Source organism: Nyctereutes procyonoides, unplaced genomic scaffold, assembly GCF_905146905.1.
Source record: "Nyctereutes procyonoides isolate TBG_1078 unplaced genomic scaffold, NYPRO_anot_genome, whole genome shotgun sequence".
NCBI classification, from domain to species: domain Eukaryota; kingdom Metazoa; phylum Chordata; class Mammalia; order Carnivora; family Canidae; genus Nyctereutes; species Nyctereutes procyonoides.
In genome coordinates this window covers 53,818,600-53,836,130 of record NW_026575140.1, presented here as the reverse complement: position 1 = coordinate 53,836,130, position 17,531 = coordinate 53,818,600, and the positions used below count along the sequence as shown (strand labels likewise).

Below are 17,531 nucleotides of genomic sequence, written 5' to 3'. Positions count from 1 at the left end.
TGCCTCTCTCTCTCTCACTGTGTGCCTATCATAAATAAATAAAACAAACAAAAAAAAGAATTAGATCCAGGACTGATCAGTGGCAGTTACCAGGAAGCAGATTTTGGCCCAGTGGAGGAGAGAGATTTCTGTGAAAGCTATTGGAAGGTGAAATGGACTTCTTTGAGAAAGTGAAATGGACTTCTTTGAGAAGTGGGTAAGTTTCCAGTCATCAGAAATATCCTCAGGTAGCCTCGATGACCACTGGGACAGTTGTAGAAGAGGCTCAAACCTCAGATGGATGAGTCTGTGCTATTCCAGGATATCAGGTAACCCAGCATGCCAGGCTTCATTAGCCATCAAGTATAGATATGTATGACCTTTAATAAATAGTGTGGCTCCCTAATTCATAGGGGAGCACTGGTAGGATTCCTCTCCAAGCATTTGAACTCATTTCAGAAATTAGTTCCAGAATTCTCTCTGAAACTTTGTTCTTGCTCCCACCCTCAAATTTTAGCCTTCCACATTCTCCCTGACACCCACTTAGCTGTTTTATCTTGTCTCCGTCTTCACCCTCCACCTTTGTTTTCAGTCTTTTTTTTTAATGGAGAACTTCACCTCTCTGATATCCTTAGTTTTCTCTTTGTTTGGTCTTTTATTCAGGTTCTCTCAACACATGAGGGTTCAGTGGGTAATTCAGGACTCCTCATTTAGAAGCAAAGGAGAAGAGCACCTGGGTGGCTCAGTCATTTAAGCATCTGCCTTTGGATCAGGTCATGATCTCAGGGTCCTGGGATCGAGCCTCACATCGGGCTCCACACTCAGTGGGGAGTCTGCTTTTCCCTCTGCCCCTCCCCGCTGCTCATGTGTTCTTTCTCTCTCACTCTGTCAAATAAATAAGTAAAATTAAAAAAAAAAAAACAACAACCATGAATACCCACCTATTCATGATAGAGTTACAATAACAATTTTGACCCTCTTCTGTTGGCAGACATATGAAAGAAAAGCCAGGAAACAAGATGTATGTGACCTTAGGTTGAAACTGTGACTTCTTCTTCTCTTTCTGCCTCCTTTGCAGCTGCTAGACATAGCAGGGAAACTTCTGGAAAGACCGCTGGTGGCACAGGATGCCTCTGAAAAATACCTGCTGCTCATCCACCTGTTCATCAAAGACTTGGATACAGTGAGGGCAATCTACAGTCAGCGTGTCCAGGAGGAGGCCGAACTTGGTAGGTTTGCTGCCAGTGGATATGAATGGGGCAGTGTGATGCCTGGAAGGGTGCAACTCACTCCTCTTGTATCTGTTAAATGGCCAAGATGGACCCATGATATCCTCCTGGAAAAGAAAGCAAGACATTCTTGCTTGGCATCTCAGACCATCTTGGGTAATTGTAGAATTCACTGAACTGAGCATTTCCCTGTCTCTGGGGCTGAGATTGGCCCAGAGCAGTCAAGTCCTAACTGCTTCTGGTTGAGACCCGAGCATAATGTACCAGTTGACCCTTGGTCATTGCTGCCATACTGCTTAGTCTCTGACATACCACAATAAATTTTTACGTGCCACAGAAAAGTTTCTGATCCCCTCCAACACTATATCAGCCATGCCTTTGGAGGGAGGAGCTGTCAGGCGCCCGACCAAGGGTGCTATCATACTAAGGTGTGATTTTTCCATTCTTTAAAAAAGATTTTACTTATTTATCCATGAGAGACACAGAGAGAGGCAGAAACATAGGCGGAGGGAGAAGCAGGCTCCCCGTGGGGAGCCTGATATAGGACTCAATCCCAGGATCCCAGGACATAATGTGATGTTAGTGGCTTAAATAAAACAACACCCATCTTTTGGCTCATAATTCTGTAGGTCAGAGCCCAGCTTGATGGAGCTTTTTTCCCATTCTGAGTGCCCAGGGTTGAAATCAAAGTCAGTCAGGCCAAATTCTCATCAGGAGACTTTGGGGGAGAAAATCTACCTTCCAGCTTATTTTGTTGGGAGAATTCAGTTCTTTGTGATAGTAGGCCTGAGATCTGCAGTTCCTTGATGGCTGCCAGCTGGGGGGACCATTTAGTGACCAGATATGTGGCAAGGCTGTGTGGCTGCCTCCATCCTCAAGCCAGTAGTGGCACCCCGAATCCTTCTTATGCTTCCCATCCCTGACTTCTGCTTCCTGCAACCAGAGAAATAGTCTGCTTTTAGAGGACTCACCTGATGAAGTCAGGCCCACCCAGGATCATTTCCCTTTTGCCATCTAACATAACATTGTCACAGGAGTGATTTCTCATTGTAGCAAGGTTCCTCACACACTAATAAGAGGATTATGTATGCATGAGGGTCGTTGGTGTCATCATAGAATTTTGCCTATCATGGAGGCTAGGGAGAAAGTAACTGTAATAGATCTGTGTTGAGTGTAAGACAACAGGGAGTGGTGAGGTCTGTGGCAAAATAAAGGAAGAGACAGCTATTTAGCTCCGGTTACTAGTTAGAAGCAGTGGCTTGTTCTCACCAAATCTTTCAACTGAGGAAGGAAGGAAGGAAGGAAGGAAGGAAGGAAGGAAGGAAGGAAGGAAGGAAGGAAGGAAGGAAGGAAAAAAGGAAAAAGAAAAGAAGGGAAGGAAGGAAGGATGAAATCAAGAAATCTATCTAATACTTGTTCAACCATGAGAACTAATTATGAGTCAGGAAGCCAATTTTATGGGCCAAAGTCAGACTATCCAGACTGTGCCAACTCTGGTCTTGTGGCTCACAATCCATGCAGTCAGTCTTATTCATAATTGCAGTGAATTCTCCTAGAAATCCTGGAAATTAAGCAGGAAAGATATTATCCCCACTTTATAGATGAAAAAAACCTGAGACCCAGAGAGATTAAGTTCTCTGTTGAAGGTCATTTTTTCAACCCTGAATGTACAATGGAAATTCTCCCAATGAGATAAAGACCTGAGCTGAGATCACAAGTCAGACGTTTAACCAACTGAGCCACCTAGGTGCTCCCTTTCACTCTGGTATTACATACATTTAAAAGTATGAGTGACCAGGCCCTGCCCAGACCAATTAAATCAGAAAGGTGAAGGCAGGGTCCAAGCATCAGTATTTTTTTTTTAAAGATTTTATTTATTTATTTGACAGAGAGAGAGTGAGAGAGAGAGCTCAAGTGGGAGAGGGAGAAGCAGGCTCCCCACTGAGCAGGAAGCCAGATGCAGGACTCCATCCTAGGACCCTGGGATAATGCCCTGAGCAAAGGCAGGCGCCCAAGCACTGAGCCACCCAGGTGCTCCTAAGCATCAGTAGTTTTAAGAAGCCCCCAGGGGCTACTGCTGTGCGGCAGGTGGAAAGTCAGTGGCATAGAGTCAGACAGCCAGCGAGCAGCAGAGCCGGGCTGGGAACACCTGTCCCGCCCCCATGCAGTGTTCTGCCCAAGGTCACTCCTTGCTCCTCGGCCCACACAGCGATCTGTGTGCCCCCATCTCAGTGTGAGCCCAGGGTGACATTAGCACATGGAGACAGGACTGGGGAGGTAACTGGGGGGAGGTGTTCCTGGGCAGGGCCTGGCTCATTTGGGCTGTGCCGTGCCCCACCAGGGTTCTCCTCCACGCACAAGAACATGCCCGCCATGGCCGGGGGTCTCCGCTGGGCACAGGAGCTGAGGCAGCGCATCCAGGGTCCCTCCACCAACTTCAGACGCCTTGCACATCCGTGAGTAACTGGTCCCTGAGAGGCAGTTTTGTCTTGGGCTTTAGCTCCTGCTCTGGATTTTGAGTGTTGGAGACACGCAACTCACTCACCTTGGGCCTGAAAATCCTCTTCATCTCTCTCCAGCATCTCAGCCCACTTGGGCTGTTTATACAGAATACCGGAGATGGTCCTCACAGCGCTGGAGGCTGAGAAGGTCCCAGATTTCGATGCAGGCAGATTCGGTGTCTGGGGAGGGCCCGCCCTGGTTACAGAGGCTGTCTTCTCACTGGTCCTCATAGAATAGGAGGTGCAGGGGACCCCAGTGGGGCCTCTTCTTATTCCCTGAGAATCCCTTCGTGAGGGTTCCACTCTCTTGGCCTGGTTAGGCCCTCTGAAAGGCCCTACCTCCTAATCCTATCCCATTGGGGGTTAGGATTTCAACATGTGAATTTTGGGGTGAGAGGGCACAAACACGTTCTGTAGAGAGATTGATACATTTGGACCGATTGGGGGCCCCTTGGTGTTAAATGAAGCTTAAAGGATGGCCAGCTGCCTCTTCTTGCTGCATGAGATTTGTTTCTAGAGGTATGTTAGTCAGGGGCTATCAAGCAGTGGGGCTCGACCAACATATCTCCTCTGACACAGTGTTGCCTGGCTCCTAAGGTTGCTGGAAAATAATGAAGCCCAGAGTTTCCTACAGCATGGAGTAAGGACTGCCTATTAGAGTACCTTGGGCTCCTGTTAAATGCTGATTCCCAGGCCTCGTCTCCCACTGCACAGAATCCAAATCTATGAACCTGCTTCCTTAGCAGGCTCCCCCCTGCAGTTCCAACAGTTGACCAGGTTTGGGAACCATTGGCTTACCACTCAGCTGAGGCTAGAAGCCAAGCCAGGTCAAGGCACCTTGGCAGCTAGATGCGAGGGAGAGCTGTCTGCAGGATCTATTCAGGATGCTTCAAGGAAGGGCAGTCTTTCAGTGACCCCTCTTTTGTTCTTTTTTTTTTTTTTAAAGATTCTATTTTTTCATGAGAGACACACACACACACACAGAGGCAGAGACGTAGGCAGAGGGCAAAGCAGTTTCCCTGCGGGGAGCCCGATGTAGGACTTGATGCCAGGATTCTGGGATCACACCCTGAGCTGAAGACAGATGCTCAGCCACTGAGCCACCCCCATCTTTCAAATCTTCTTTCTAAAGAACCTCATAGAGGGCTCTCAGCTTTGGCAAACCAAACAGAAAAATTAGCGTTGAGACACGGGCCTTACAGGTGTTCTGGCCTTAGGTGGGGCGTTAGAGCCCCTCTGGCCCAGGTGGTAAGACTGAAGTCTTTCAGAGGCTGCTGGGAAGATGATGCAAGACAGCCAGGATGTGGTCCAGCAGGGGTCCCCACCCCCCATCCAGGGCTGCCCAGCAGAAAAGCAGGCTCAGTGTGAGCAATCTCCTGACTCCAAGAGAAGCTGAAAATCACGATGTGTATGAAAGTGGCCAACCTCAGAATTAGCAAGTAATTCACCTTTCCCCAAACTCCACACCTTTCCCCAAACTCCACACAGGTCAAATACACAGGCCTGCTGATCTGGTCTGAGCTAGCTGAGCTCTTTGTTTTGGAGAGGAAGAAACTCAGAGAAGCAAATGAGGTGATAGGCCTACAGCCCCAGAGAGAGCCCAGAAGGAACTGGAACATTCCAGGGCTCAGGAGTCCCAGCCCAGAGCCCTTTCCAGGGAGTCCCCAGCCACAGGAGGCTTGGCCCCAAGTACTGCTGAGCCCCCATCTTCTTAACCTGCCCATGGATGTGGGCTGTCCCAGGGGAGGGGCATGATCTTGGGTAAGGGGCTCTCTGGCTGCAGCTGTTCCCCAAGAGGGAGGCAGCTGCGCTTTGTCAGCAGCCAGCATGGATAGCCAAGGGGGATGGGAAGTGGTAAGAGGGCCTGGGCCTGGAGGGGGGATCTGATTGACATCCCAAAGCGTCCTCTCCAGCTCCCCCCCAAAAGTCCCCTTTGTTTAAAAATGAATTCACGTTTGTACTCTACCCTATATTATACAGCTGATTTAAGCCCAGGTTTTTTTTTTTTTCTACAAAGTTTTAGTTTCCATTTGGTCCAGGGCTTGGGCGAGGGCTCCAGGGTGGTTAAAAGCTGCCTAGTAGCTGCAGGGAGAGGTAGGCTCCTGCCGAAGTCCTGACACCACGGGGACGCCAGAGGGGTCCAGGAGGCAAGTCTCGTCCTGCTGGAGAGTGAGCCAGCCTTTGGCACAGGAGGAGCCACCTGCCCAGCCCAGTCTGGGTGCATCAAGTGCTCACCATCTTCTTGAGTTTCACCTGCTCCTCTAGGAAGTTGTTCTCCAGGACTCACGAGGAGCGGGGAGGAAGTCTGATGGGCAGAGCCCAGGGCCATCAGACCCAGAGGGACCTGGTTCAGGTTCTCGTCCACCTCCCTGGCAGCCTCCATGGCACCACAGGTTTTACCCCTCCCATCTGGGGATGGTCCTGCGTGTTCTAGAAGACGCACAGCTAAGGCATGGCTTTTGCAACTTCAAGAGATGCTGGACACTCTTGAGCATTCTTGGCCAAGTGGCAGAAGTGGCCCAGCCCTCCAGAGCCACATCACTGCAGTAGACATAGAAGCCTGGAAGGAGGGAGGCGAAGGAGGTCTGCAGGTGCAGGCTGACCTCGTGGAGTACTTCTGATGAACCCGGGAGCTTGTGGTTGGTGCTGACGGGTCTGCAGGCAGGAGGTGGCTGAGAGGATGGTTTCAAAGTGGTAGGAGGGTGGTGGGGAGGCCGGAAGGAGGTGTGGCGCCGGGTCTGTTCCCTGCACACACTGCTGAAGCAGAAGATAGATCTTGGGGGGGGGGGCACAGGGCCCACTACCTAGACGGAGTTTTTATGGTGCTGTAAGGCATTCCCTTCCTTACGATTTTCTTACCATTTTTTTCTCTATCCTTTATCGTAAGAATGCACTATATAAGGCAATAATGTAGGAAATATGTGTTCATTGACTCTTTACATTATAGGAAGGCTTCCAGTCAACAGTAGTTAAGTTTTTAGGGAGTTACAGTTACATGCGGATTTCTGCTGGCATGGGGGTTGGCATCTCTGAAGCACCCCCCTCCCCAACAGGTTGTTGAAGGTCAACTGTATATACAAACTGGCTACTTTCCTTACCACGAAGAGAAGTAGAACCTATGGGAAGTTTGCACTTACTCCTGTGACCTATCAAACTTCCAGGCACCCGGCACGGGGCCCCAGTGTGAAAAACCGCTCTCCCCTCTGGCCTCATTCTCCAAGAAACAAAACTGAGATCTAGGGTTAGGAGGTTTGCAGAAATCCCACAGCTCGTAAGGGGAAGACTGGGATGGGAGGGAGGGAGGGCACCCACCTAGTCCGAAGCCCTTTCCACGTCTCTTTGCTGCCTCGACAGGTGCATCTGCTCATTCACCAGGAAAGGGAACTAAGCAAGTAGAGGGGGGAAAACCCACCAGGAAATCCAATGCTTACTCTGCAGGCCTGAGGGCTTATACCGTAAGCTCAAGAGACCTGATGAAGAAACCTTGTTGGTAAAGCCCAAGTGGGTGTTTTATAGTCTTTGCAAAAAGCTGCCTCACTTTGCCGGCAGAACACACACAAAACAGACCCTCCAACACAGTTCATGCGAAGGTTCTGAAAGTGGCAGCTTCTTCAATTCTCCTGGAGGCTGGTTTCTTCATTTTGGGTTGCAGAGGAGCATCGAAACCAGGTAGTGGTGTGGGTAATGGGCCTCCAGCTGGACTCTGCTTCTGTTCCTCTGTGGCTCCCAGCATCCCCGCAGGAGCCTCTGAGTGTGTGTTGTGTGTGTATGCACATGTGTGCATCGGTGTGCTCACATTTGGGGGCACAAGAGGTGAGAGAGGAACCTTGTATAGACATGTCAATGAGTAGGAGGGCTTGTCATCACGTGTCCTAGAAGGATTTCAGGGAAGGAGAAAGATACACATACATGTTATATATGTATGTTTATAACACACATGTATGTGCATACACTACTATATATGTATATACACACATATATAAAACATTGTTTAATGTTATATAGTTTTGTTATGAGGCATAATGTTATATGCAGTTTTTTCCCCCGAAATACAGAAAGCTGCATCTAGAATTTTCTTCTCATATCTCAGTTTCCCTTTTATTTAGATTTTGGAAGGACTTCGCTTCCTCACACTGGACTGGCTGGGCTAGGGGTGGGGGGTAGCTGTGTCCTGCTCTCCCTGCACCCCCTCCCCCCCCCGGGGGGGGGGGTGAGGCGAGCATTTCAGGAAGTGCAGCTGCCCTCTGGTGGCCGGTGGGTGATGTTCTCGAGGAAGGAGGTAGGCTCCTTTAGGGGCCTTTGGAAACCGGCCCCCAAAACCATTCAGTCTCTTTCCAGGCTGCAGTTTGTTACTTAGATGGTTATGTTGGCTTCTTCTAAACTGGTGCCGTTTCTTGTTCTCTTTTGTGGGGACAGTTGCATGGAATCTGCCGAAGGAAAGAGAATGACCCAGAAATATGAAGATATGCTCTCGTTGCTGGAAAAGTAAGTGGCTTCTGGGGTTGCATTGTTCTGCAAATGGCATGCCCCCCCCCACCCTGTGAGGCATTTTGTGGCTCCGGGTTTGTGCAGCAAAAACCCGGAGCCCCCCCCAACCCCCCCACACACGGCTGCCAAATGCCACTGTCTGTCTTATGATGTAACCGCAATGCCTGTGAGTACAGCGCTTCTGGGGTCACCGACCCAGGGTCTGGGGGGGAGATGCAGCTCCATTCTAGTTACAGACACTTTCCAGGCTGGTTTTGTGAGGAGCGTGAACTTGGCAGAGCTGGAGGAAGTAGGGTGCTCCTCGTGGCACGTGGGGCTCAGTGTCACGGAAAATCACAGCAGCTGCTCGCTGAGCAGAAAGCAACAGTTGGTGCTGCAGAAAGAGGAGATGAGTTTTATAAATATGTCCTGTGTCCTCTGACACAGAAATGGGAAGAATGACAATTTGCATGGACTCAGAGCTGTTCCTGCTCTAAAGCCACAGTTAAGTCTTCTGTGGGTACAGGTTCTACTGCCCCATGGTTAGCAAATCCCAGATCCGATGATGCTGGCACATCCTCTGGCTGGGGGGCCTCTCAGGGTCTCCCCCCAACTCTCATCTCTTCCTCGTGGCTTTTGCCTCCCTCTCCAGCCTTGACCTCTGCCCCCTGTGGTCTCAGGTGTCCCCAGATGACAGTCCACTCTTTCCTACCTCTGCCCAGGGCTGTGCTGTTGTTTCTACTGGGAGCATTCATTTCCCTTTCACTGTCCTACCTCTCCTGGTCCTCTGACACTCCATCAAAGCTCAGTGTGGCCCCTCTTCCATGAAGCCTTCCTAGTGTTCTCCTCATCATGCACTCACTCCTGCCATGAGAGGCCTCATGCCCGGTACATCTCTCCAGGATTGTACTCCTGTATTTTCCGCTTACCCGTGCTCCAACACATTAGCTGCATTTACCATGGGGTATTATTCCCCATGTTATCCCTCAAGCCTGACACATGGTAGGCATCCAGTCAGTGTTTAATGACCGAGCAAGGGACGTCTTGAGCTGCATGAAGATTAGCATGAGAGCAAATCTTAGCCAGTAAGTTCTTCCAGGATTTAATGAGAGTGGTCACAACTCCTCTTCTGCCCTGAAAAGATTGCATGGAGCCTTTCTTTCTGCTCTCCTGTCATTTAAGCTGTGCCACCTTTCGAAATGAGGTGCTACCTGCAGGTGATGTGTCTGGCTGAGTCATTGACTTAAGAATGGATTCAGGAAGGGGCACCTGGGTGGCCCCAAGTGTCTGCCTTTGGCTCAGGTCATAATCTTAAGATCCTGAGTGAATGCTGTGTCAGGCTCCCTGCTCAGCGGAGAGTCTGCTTCTCCCTCTCCCTCTGCTCTTCCCAACCCCTCCTCTCATGCTCTCTTTCTTGCTCCCTTTTTTTTTTCTTGCTCCCTTTTAAATAAATAAACAAAAATCTAAAAAAGAAAAGAAAAAAGAATGGATTCAGGTATTTTTCCAATTTTACCAATCAGCTCATGATATACACATGTGTATGTACGTACTTAGATAGCTGGGTTGCATATTTGTTAAGATATCTGTCTTCAATTGGTCGTTGCTGGGTGCTGGAAGGGTGCATAACAGGTGGCTGTTGTCTCTGGTTCTCACAGGTACGAGGCAAGACTTTATGAGGACTGGTGTCAGACAGTGTCAGAGAAGTCCCAATACAACCTTTCCCGGCCACTCCTGAAACGTGACCCTGAGACAAAGCAGATCACCGTCAACTTTAGCCCCCAGGTAAATCAGGGGGCAGAAAATTCCTTTTGGGCTCCTCAAGAGACTCATTGAACTCCACTGATCTCCAAGGCAAAGGGGCTTTTTATAAGAATATAGAAGGTGCTGAAAAGAATTTCTACCCTGGATCTCCTCCTGGGGAATGAATCCTGAGGTGTGGTGTTTTCTTAGGTTGTCTAATGTCCACATTTTTCTGCATGGTTGGCCAATAGATTTGCATTGATTTTGCACAACAGAATATAATTGAAAAAAACATTTTTTTTACCTTCCATTTGTGTGGTAATAGTTTTATTATGAACTTGACTTCAGGCACAAAGTTAGAATGGCAGTTACACTCAAGATGAACTCATCTGCAAGTTTCAATATCCTCTTCTAAATATGCACTGTTTGAAATTCCAGAAGGTATATCTATACAGGAATAGATATTACTACCCATCCTTGGACAGAGGGGGTGACAGCATTACCCTTTAGTACCAAACAGAGTTGACTGTGCCTGCCTTGAATGCATGCTCCACATGAAGGCTGTTGACTAGACATGAGAAGGCCAACCAAATATAAGATCCAGTTCCTGCCCTCAAGGAATCCACCAGCTAGTTGGGAGCTGGAACCTCAACATGTAGAGATGTATCTTTATTAGATCATATATGATAAATCACACTGGAGTAGCTTTGGAAATAAAACTCTAGATTACGGATACTCAACTGAGGCAGTTTTGTCCCCCTGGAAGTAATTTGCGTTGCTAAACATGGACTGGATGCCAATGGTGTAGGGTGAGTAGATTCTAAGGATGCTGCTAAACTTCCTACAACATGCAGGATGGCACCCCACAAACAGGAGATTTTGTCTGAAAATGTCAGTAGTACTGAGATTGAGAGATGCTGCTCTAGCTGATCAGAAGAGCAGAAAGTCCTTATGGACTGTGGCAGTATGGAGAGCGTAAAGCTGGAGAAACGTGAAAATCAAAAGCCAGCCCGCATCAGGAAGCATATGGGGGAAAAAATGTTAAAAGTATAGGCTGCAAGGAGCTAAAAGCCCTTGCCTACTCCTGTCTCAGTGGCATGTTCTCCAGGAATGCAGCCATAGAGAGCCAGAAACTGAGCTGAAGTAGTTGTAGGAACTCAGCAGCCCTCAGGATGGTATGGGGGATGGACCACTCCTCTTCTGTATACTCCAGAGCAAGGACTCTCTCTGCCCCAATGCACAGCATGTAGTGGGTGCTTTATAGGTGTTTGTAGGTAATAGGAGGCAAGGGGGGAGAGGAAAGAAGGGAAAAATGGGGAGAGGGAATTAATACCTGAATTATAAAGTGAGTTAAGGGGAGACAACCAAACATACAAGTCAAGGAAGAGCTGCAAACATCCCTTAGCTCCTGCTTGGAGCAATGTGACAATGGCAGTCCTAATAAGGATGGATAGAAACACACATATTCTAGAGGGACATGATCAGATTTGCCCCTTTGTGGCCATTATAGGAATTATATGGGTGAAAAATATTTTTTTATAAATTATTTCTTTAAATTATTTTAAATTCCCTATCATTGGGCATTTACATTATCTTCTAGTTTTATCAATCTGTATTTCATTGACTGTAGGATGCACTTTTTTAAATAAATTTTTTATTGGTGTTCAATTTACCAACATACAGAATAACACCCAGTGCTCATCCCGTCAAGTGTGTCCCCTCAGTGCCCGTCACCCACTCATCCCCACCCCCCGCCCTCCTCCCCTTCCATTACCCCTAGTTCGTTTCCCAGAGTTAGGAGTCTTTATGTTCTGTCTCCCTTTCTGCTATTTCCCACACATTTCTTCTCCCTTCCCTTATATTCCCTTTCACTATTATTTATATTCCCCAAATGAATGAGAACATACACTGTTTGTCCTTCTCCGATTGACTTACTTCACTCAGCATAATACCCTCCAGTTCCATCCACGTTGAAGCAAATGGTGGGTATTTGTCATTTCTAATGACTGAGTAATATTCCATTGTATACATAGACCACATCTTCTTTATCCATTCATCTTTCGATGGACACCGAGGCTCCTTCCACAGTTGGCTATTGTGGACATTGCTGCTAGAAACATCGAGGTGCAGGTGTCCCGGCGTTTCATTGCATCTGAATCTTTGGGGTAAATCCCCAACAGTGCAATTGCTGGGTCGTAGGGCAGGTCTATTTTTAACTCTTTGAGGAATCTCCACACAGTTTTCCAGAGTGGCTGCACCAGTTCACATTCCCACCAACAGTGCAAGAGGGTTCCCTTTTCTCCACATCCTCTCCAACATTTGTGGTTTCCTGCCTTGTTAATTTTCCCCATTCTCACTGGTGTGAGGTGGTATCTCATTGTGGTTTTGATTTGTATTTCCCTGATGGCAAGTGATGCAGAGCATTTTCTCATGTGCGTGTTGGCCATGTCTGTGTCTTCCTCTGTGAGATTTCTCTTCATGTCTTTTGCCCATTTCATGATTGGATTGTTTGTTTCTTTGGTGTTGAGTTTAATAAGTTCTTTATAGATTTTGGAAACTAGCCCTTTATCTGATACGTCATTTGCAAATATCTTCTCCCATTCTGTAGGTTGTCTTTGAGTTTTGTTGACTTGTATCCTTTGCTGTGCAAAAGCTTCTTATCTTGATGAAATCCCAATAGTTCATTTTTGCTTTTGTTTCTTTTGCCTTCATGGATATATCTTGCAAGAAGTTACTGTGGCCGAGTTCAAAAAGGGTGTTGCCTGTGTTCTCCTCTAGGATTTTGATGGAATCTTGTCTCACATTTAGATCTTTCATCCATTTTGAGTTTATCTTTGTGTATGGTGCAAGAGAGTGGTCTAGTTTCATTCTTCTGCATGTGGATGTCCAATTTTCCCAGCACCATTTATTGAAGAGACTGTCTTTCTTCCAGTGGATAGTCTTTCCTCCTTTATCGAGTATTAGTTGACCATAAAGTTCAGGGTCCACTTCTGGGTTCTCTATTCTGTTCCATTGATCTAAGGATGCACTTTTTTTTAAAACATCTTAGCATCTCTGAAAATGGCATGTGTTTATAGTTTAACATGCCATATTTTTTTTCTTTCTTCCATAGTTGGACATGAAATAATGGTGAATCTTACTATTGAAGGCATCTTACAATGAAATAAAATACAGTAATAAATATTAAATATATATAAATTAAATATGAAAATATATAATAAAAATAAAACAAAATATAATATATAATATATAAAAATATAACAGTAAAAAATAAAAGATATTATAAATGTATGTACATTTATAATATTTCAACATTGTTTTAGTTTATATCTGACCACTAGCAAAGTAGAACTTTCTCATGTGTTCATTGGCCAGTTATAGTTCTTCTTTTACAAATTGCTTATTCATGTCTTTCTCCCATTTTGGAGTGGAAATACTCTCTTTTCCTCTGAATTTGTTAGAATATTTGAGAAATATTTGTCAGCTATTAAGAAATCTGTTGCATATGTGTTTTGTTTTGTTTTTGTTTTTTACCAGTTGAGGTATGCCATTTTATTATGTGAATGATATTTCATACTTATAAATTTTATCTTTTATTTCCTGTTGTATGTTTGGAAGGGCCTTCTCCACCTCAATATTATATAAGTAGCCTCCAGGCTTTAATTGTTTTTGTTTTCAGTTTTTACATTTAAATTTTTAATATCTACCTTGAGCTGATTTCAAAATAAACTAGGAGGCCTAGGTCCTGCCAAATGGTTAGCATTTGCCTAAACCCTGAGGAGAATTGGCTGGGCATCAGTGAAACACTTGTCTGGAACCACTGCAAGGGGAGCTAGGAGCCCAGATGTCCCTGCAGAGGTTGGGAAAGGGGAGTGGAAGGAGAGGGGGGCAGAATCTATGGCCTGGTATCTGTTTTGTCGCACCTATCTATATATACTAGTCCTCATAGGTTCAGAGGTAAAAGGATAAATAAAAGGGGGTGGGGCATCGGGGTGGCTCAGTCAGTTAAGCATCTAACTCTTGATTTCTGCTCAGGTCATAATCTCAGGGTTGTGGGATCAATCCCTGCATCAGGCTCTGCATACAGTGCAGAGTCCACTTATTCTTCTCCCTCTGCTCTACCCTGACACACACTCTCTCTCTCTCTCTCTCTCTCTTTCAATTAAAATTTAAAAAGTATAAACAAAAAATGGAGACCAGGATGCCTAAAAACCCAGATGAAAACTCCTTTTTCCATTGGACCGCATCTGCTTGGCCTCTCACTTGTGTACTTCCACTAAACATAGCACCCACAGATGTTCTGAGAGGTGCGGGTACTTCCATTTCCTCATATGTTAAGACACAAAGATACACCAATGCAGGCTTATGGAAGTGAAGGGCTATTTCAGATGATCATATCTGATGATCCCAAGTTGTACAATGAGGCATCGCCTCTCAATTGTCAGTGTCTCTTGTGCTTGTGACCTGGTTGGGGAGACTACCAGGAGTCTGAGTTTGAGGCTTCTCAGGCACGGGGCTGGCCCAGACCAGGTGATTCCCCTCCCGCACTCCTTCGCTCCTCCATGGGAACTAACAGACTCTGTCAGCACGAACCCATCATTGTGTCAGTCATATACCCAAAAGCATCAAGGTAGCCCTGTTTTGTCTCTGAGGCCACCTTTCTGCAGTTGATCTTTGGAGTTTACACACTTGGTGATTGTTGCTGCCTCTGAGTCTTCTTCCTTCTGCCTAAAACTCAAATTTCCTTCCTCTAGATTTGCAAAAGAGGTAGAAGCAAAAGTTAAGAAGGGCCCCATAAGGATCTTGGGGGCCCCGGGATTTTCCTATCTTTGACTGGTGATTGCTGTTTTTCATGGCCACTGAGCCACAGCCACGTAATGTGGATTCTCCTTTCCAGCTGATTTCCGTGCTGAAGGAAATGAGTTATCTTGAACCCAGGCAGAAGCAGCATGTTCCTGAGACAGCAGCAGCCATGTTCTCCTCCAGGGAATTCTATCGGCAGCTTGTGGCTAAGTTGGAGCTGATGGCAAATTGGTACAATAAGATTGTGAAAACTCTTATAGAGGTGGAATTTCCCTTAGTGGAGGAAGAGCTGCAGGGTATCGACCTCCACCTAAGAGCTGCAGAGGAGACTCTGAGCTGGAAAACAGAAGGTAACAGGGCACCGCCTGGAATCCAGGGGAGGGAGGGAGGTCAGGGGTTAAGATCCTGATAAAGTTGACAGAACCATGAATCATCCCCCTCCAGTCTGGTTTTTGTTTGAAACACAAGCCTACCCTCTCAGACACACACTCAAAGCAGAGAAGACAAGAAGGGTAGTATTCCTTTTCTTCCTTCTCTTTTGGATATGATTGGTAGATTTAGAAAATCTTGCCACCATGTGCTGCAGGAGGCTCAGAGGTCGCATGACACCTCCCATGGTCTCCAGCATATGTTGGGCACACTGTGAATGAGGGCTTTTACTATATTATGAGTTACTTTTCTTCACTAGACTGTAGACATATTTTTTTTATTTGAGAGTTACTCATTTGAGAGACAGTGTGAGTAGCGGGAAGGGTAGAGGGAGAAGAAGAGAATCTCAAGTGGACTCCCTGCTGAGCATGGAGCCCAATGCGGGATTCGATCCCATGACCCATCATGACCTGAGCTAAAATCAAGAGTCAGATGCTTAACCGACTGAGCCACCCAGGCACCCCTAAACTTTAGACCTCTTAAATGAGGGTACTATGCATTTAATTCTCATGTATCCTCTAATTCAGTACTAATTTCATTGATGGATTAACATTTGTAGGATACTGTGTGAAGGACTCGGGGGGAATATGGGATATGAGGTGTATGAGACATTGCTCCTACCCTAAAGAGCTCACACTTAGTTGGGACCACAGACATGTACAACTGTAAATTGTGCAAGACAGGCTGTGATAAAAAGCTATCATAGAGTTAAAAATAAAGCATGAGGAATCAGGGGAGGGAGATTAATTTTCCTTTGAACTCAAAAGAGTTAAAGTTTCAAAAGAAAGTTATGGTCAACTCAGAAGTCTTAGAATGTCATAGTGAGTTAGAACTGTATGTTATATACAAGAGGGAACAGTATTTTCAACATTTAATAAAGCAAAAGTGCTTAGAAAAATAAGGTTCATTAACCCAAATGAAATCATCATGGTGCACTGGTTATGCCCCAGCAACTGTGCCAACTTTTGTGCACTGGTTTGGTAAGCATTACCTCTTTGTTTCTTTCCCTCCTTTATGAGGGTTATGATAAGCATGAGCTGTTCAACCTACCCAGGAAAAAGTCTTTTAAAAACTACAAATATTAAATCCTTACCTTTTCTAGCAACTAGACCTTTAGCTATTTCTATTAATTTTGTTTCTTTGGGGGCACAGGCATCTGGGATTATGTCATTCAAATCACTGATAGCATCCGTGATCTCGAACAAAGAATTCAGAAAGCTAAAGACAATGTGGAAGAGATTCAAAACATCATGAAAACATGGGTGTCTCCAATATTTAAAAGAAAAGATGGAAAAAAGGAATGCCTTCTTTCCATGGATGATCAGCATGATCAGCTGGAAAAATACTACAATCTCATCAAAGAATCTGGACTTCAGATTCATGCCCTTGTTCAGGTAATAACCAGCCTCTCAGATACACATACCATTGGCTAAGGGGGAGCATCCGGAAGTGTGTTTGGGTGCAAGAAGTGATTTGAAAATTAAGACAATCAACAGAGGTTGTGCCTTCTGCCTTCAGGGATGCTAACAGATAGGGAGAGAGGAAAGGCACATTCTGGTATCAGTATGTCAAAATTAATACTGTCTTAACGGTGATCCCGCATGACTTAAGTCCCACACCAAACCTCAAGGAGAGAGAAGGCCATGCCCAGTACCAAACCCTAAATTATCTTCTATACTAACCAGCCCCGACTTGCTCCACACAGCCCATGTGAACCCCCAGCAGCACCTCCATAACCTGGCTCTATACGCCTGAGGAGATGAAAGATGACCGTGGCCTCTCTACCTGCCTTTGTAAAGAGAAGAAACAGTGCAGGCAGCTGTACTTCCTGCAGGAAGGCTCTGCCCTGCGTTATGATCAGGGCAACTTCGTGTCTACCATCAAAGACCAGACCATGGAAGGGAGCTATAAGTGGCTACCAGTTTCAGCTCTACTCCAGCTGCCCTACATGGGCCAGTTCTGGCAGGTTGATCTCACGCACAAAATCAGTAATGAGTCACAGATGCTATCTGGGATTGTCTATGGTTTGAAGCAAGCAACGTGTTATACTTTTGACTTTGTTAATTTTATTTATCTGCTTTCTATTCTTTGTTCTTTATCCTTTCTTTCCTTAATTTGGGGTCATGATGCTCACCTATTCATGGGGACAGCCTCCAAGGCCAGAAACTTAGGGTATAGATTTTGAGCCTTTCTTCTTCTTTTTGAATACAAGCATTTGACATAATTTTCCCTATGAGTTCTGCTCTAGTTGCATTCCAGAAATTTTGTGCACCTCATTTCCATTGTCATTCAGTCTTAATTTTTTTTTTTTTTGCTTGTGACTCATGCTCTAACTCAGTGGTTGTTTAGAAGTGCATTGTTTGATTTTCACTTATTCGGGGCT

At 46.0% G+C, this 17,531-nt stretch overlaps 1 protein-coding gene across 1 annotated transcript in view; it reads left to right on the top strand.

Annotated features, from left to right (window-relative positions):
• The window catches only part of DNAH9 (dynein axonemal heavy chain 9), a 325,287-nt gene that overhangs the window by 33,922 nt on the left and 273,834 nt on the right, over nucleotides 1-17,531 (top strand). The window contains exons 9-14 of the mRNA XM_055307050.1: nucleotides 1,058-1,208; nucleotides 3,550-3,664; nucleotides 8,126-8,194; nucleotides 9,832-9,958; nucleotides 14,814-15,069; nucleotides 16,301-16,542. Coding sequence (XP_055163025.1) covers nucleotides 1,058-1,208; nucleotides 3,550-3,664; nucleotides 8,126-8,194; nucleotides 9,832-9,958; nucleotides 14,814-15,069; nucleotides 16,301-16,542 — 960 coding nt within the window. The remainder of the gene's footprint in view (nucleotides 1-1,057; nucleotides 1,209-3,549; nucleotides 3,665-8,125; nucleotides 8,195-9,831; nucleotides 9,959-14,813; nucleotides 15,070-16,300; nucleotides 16,543-17,531) is intronic.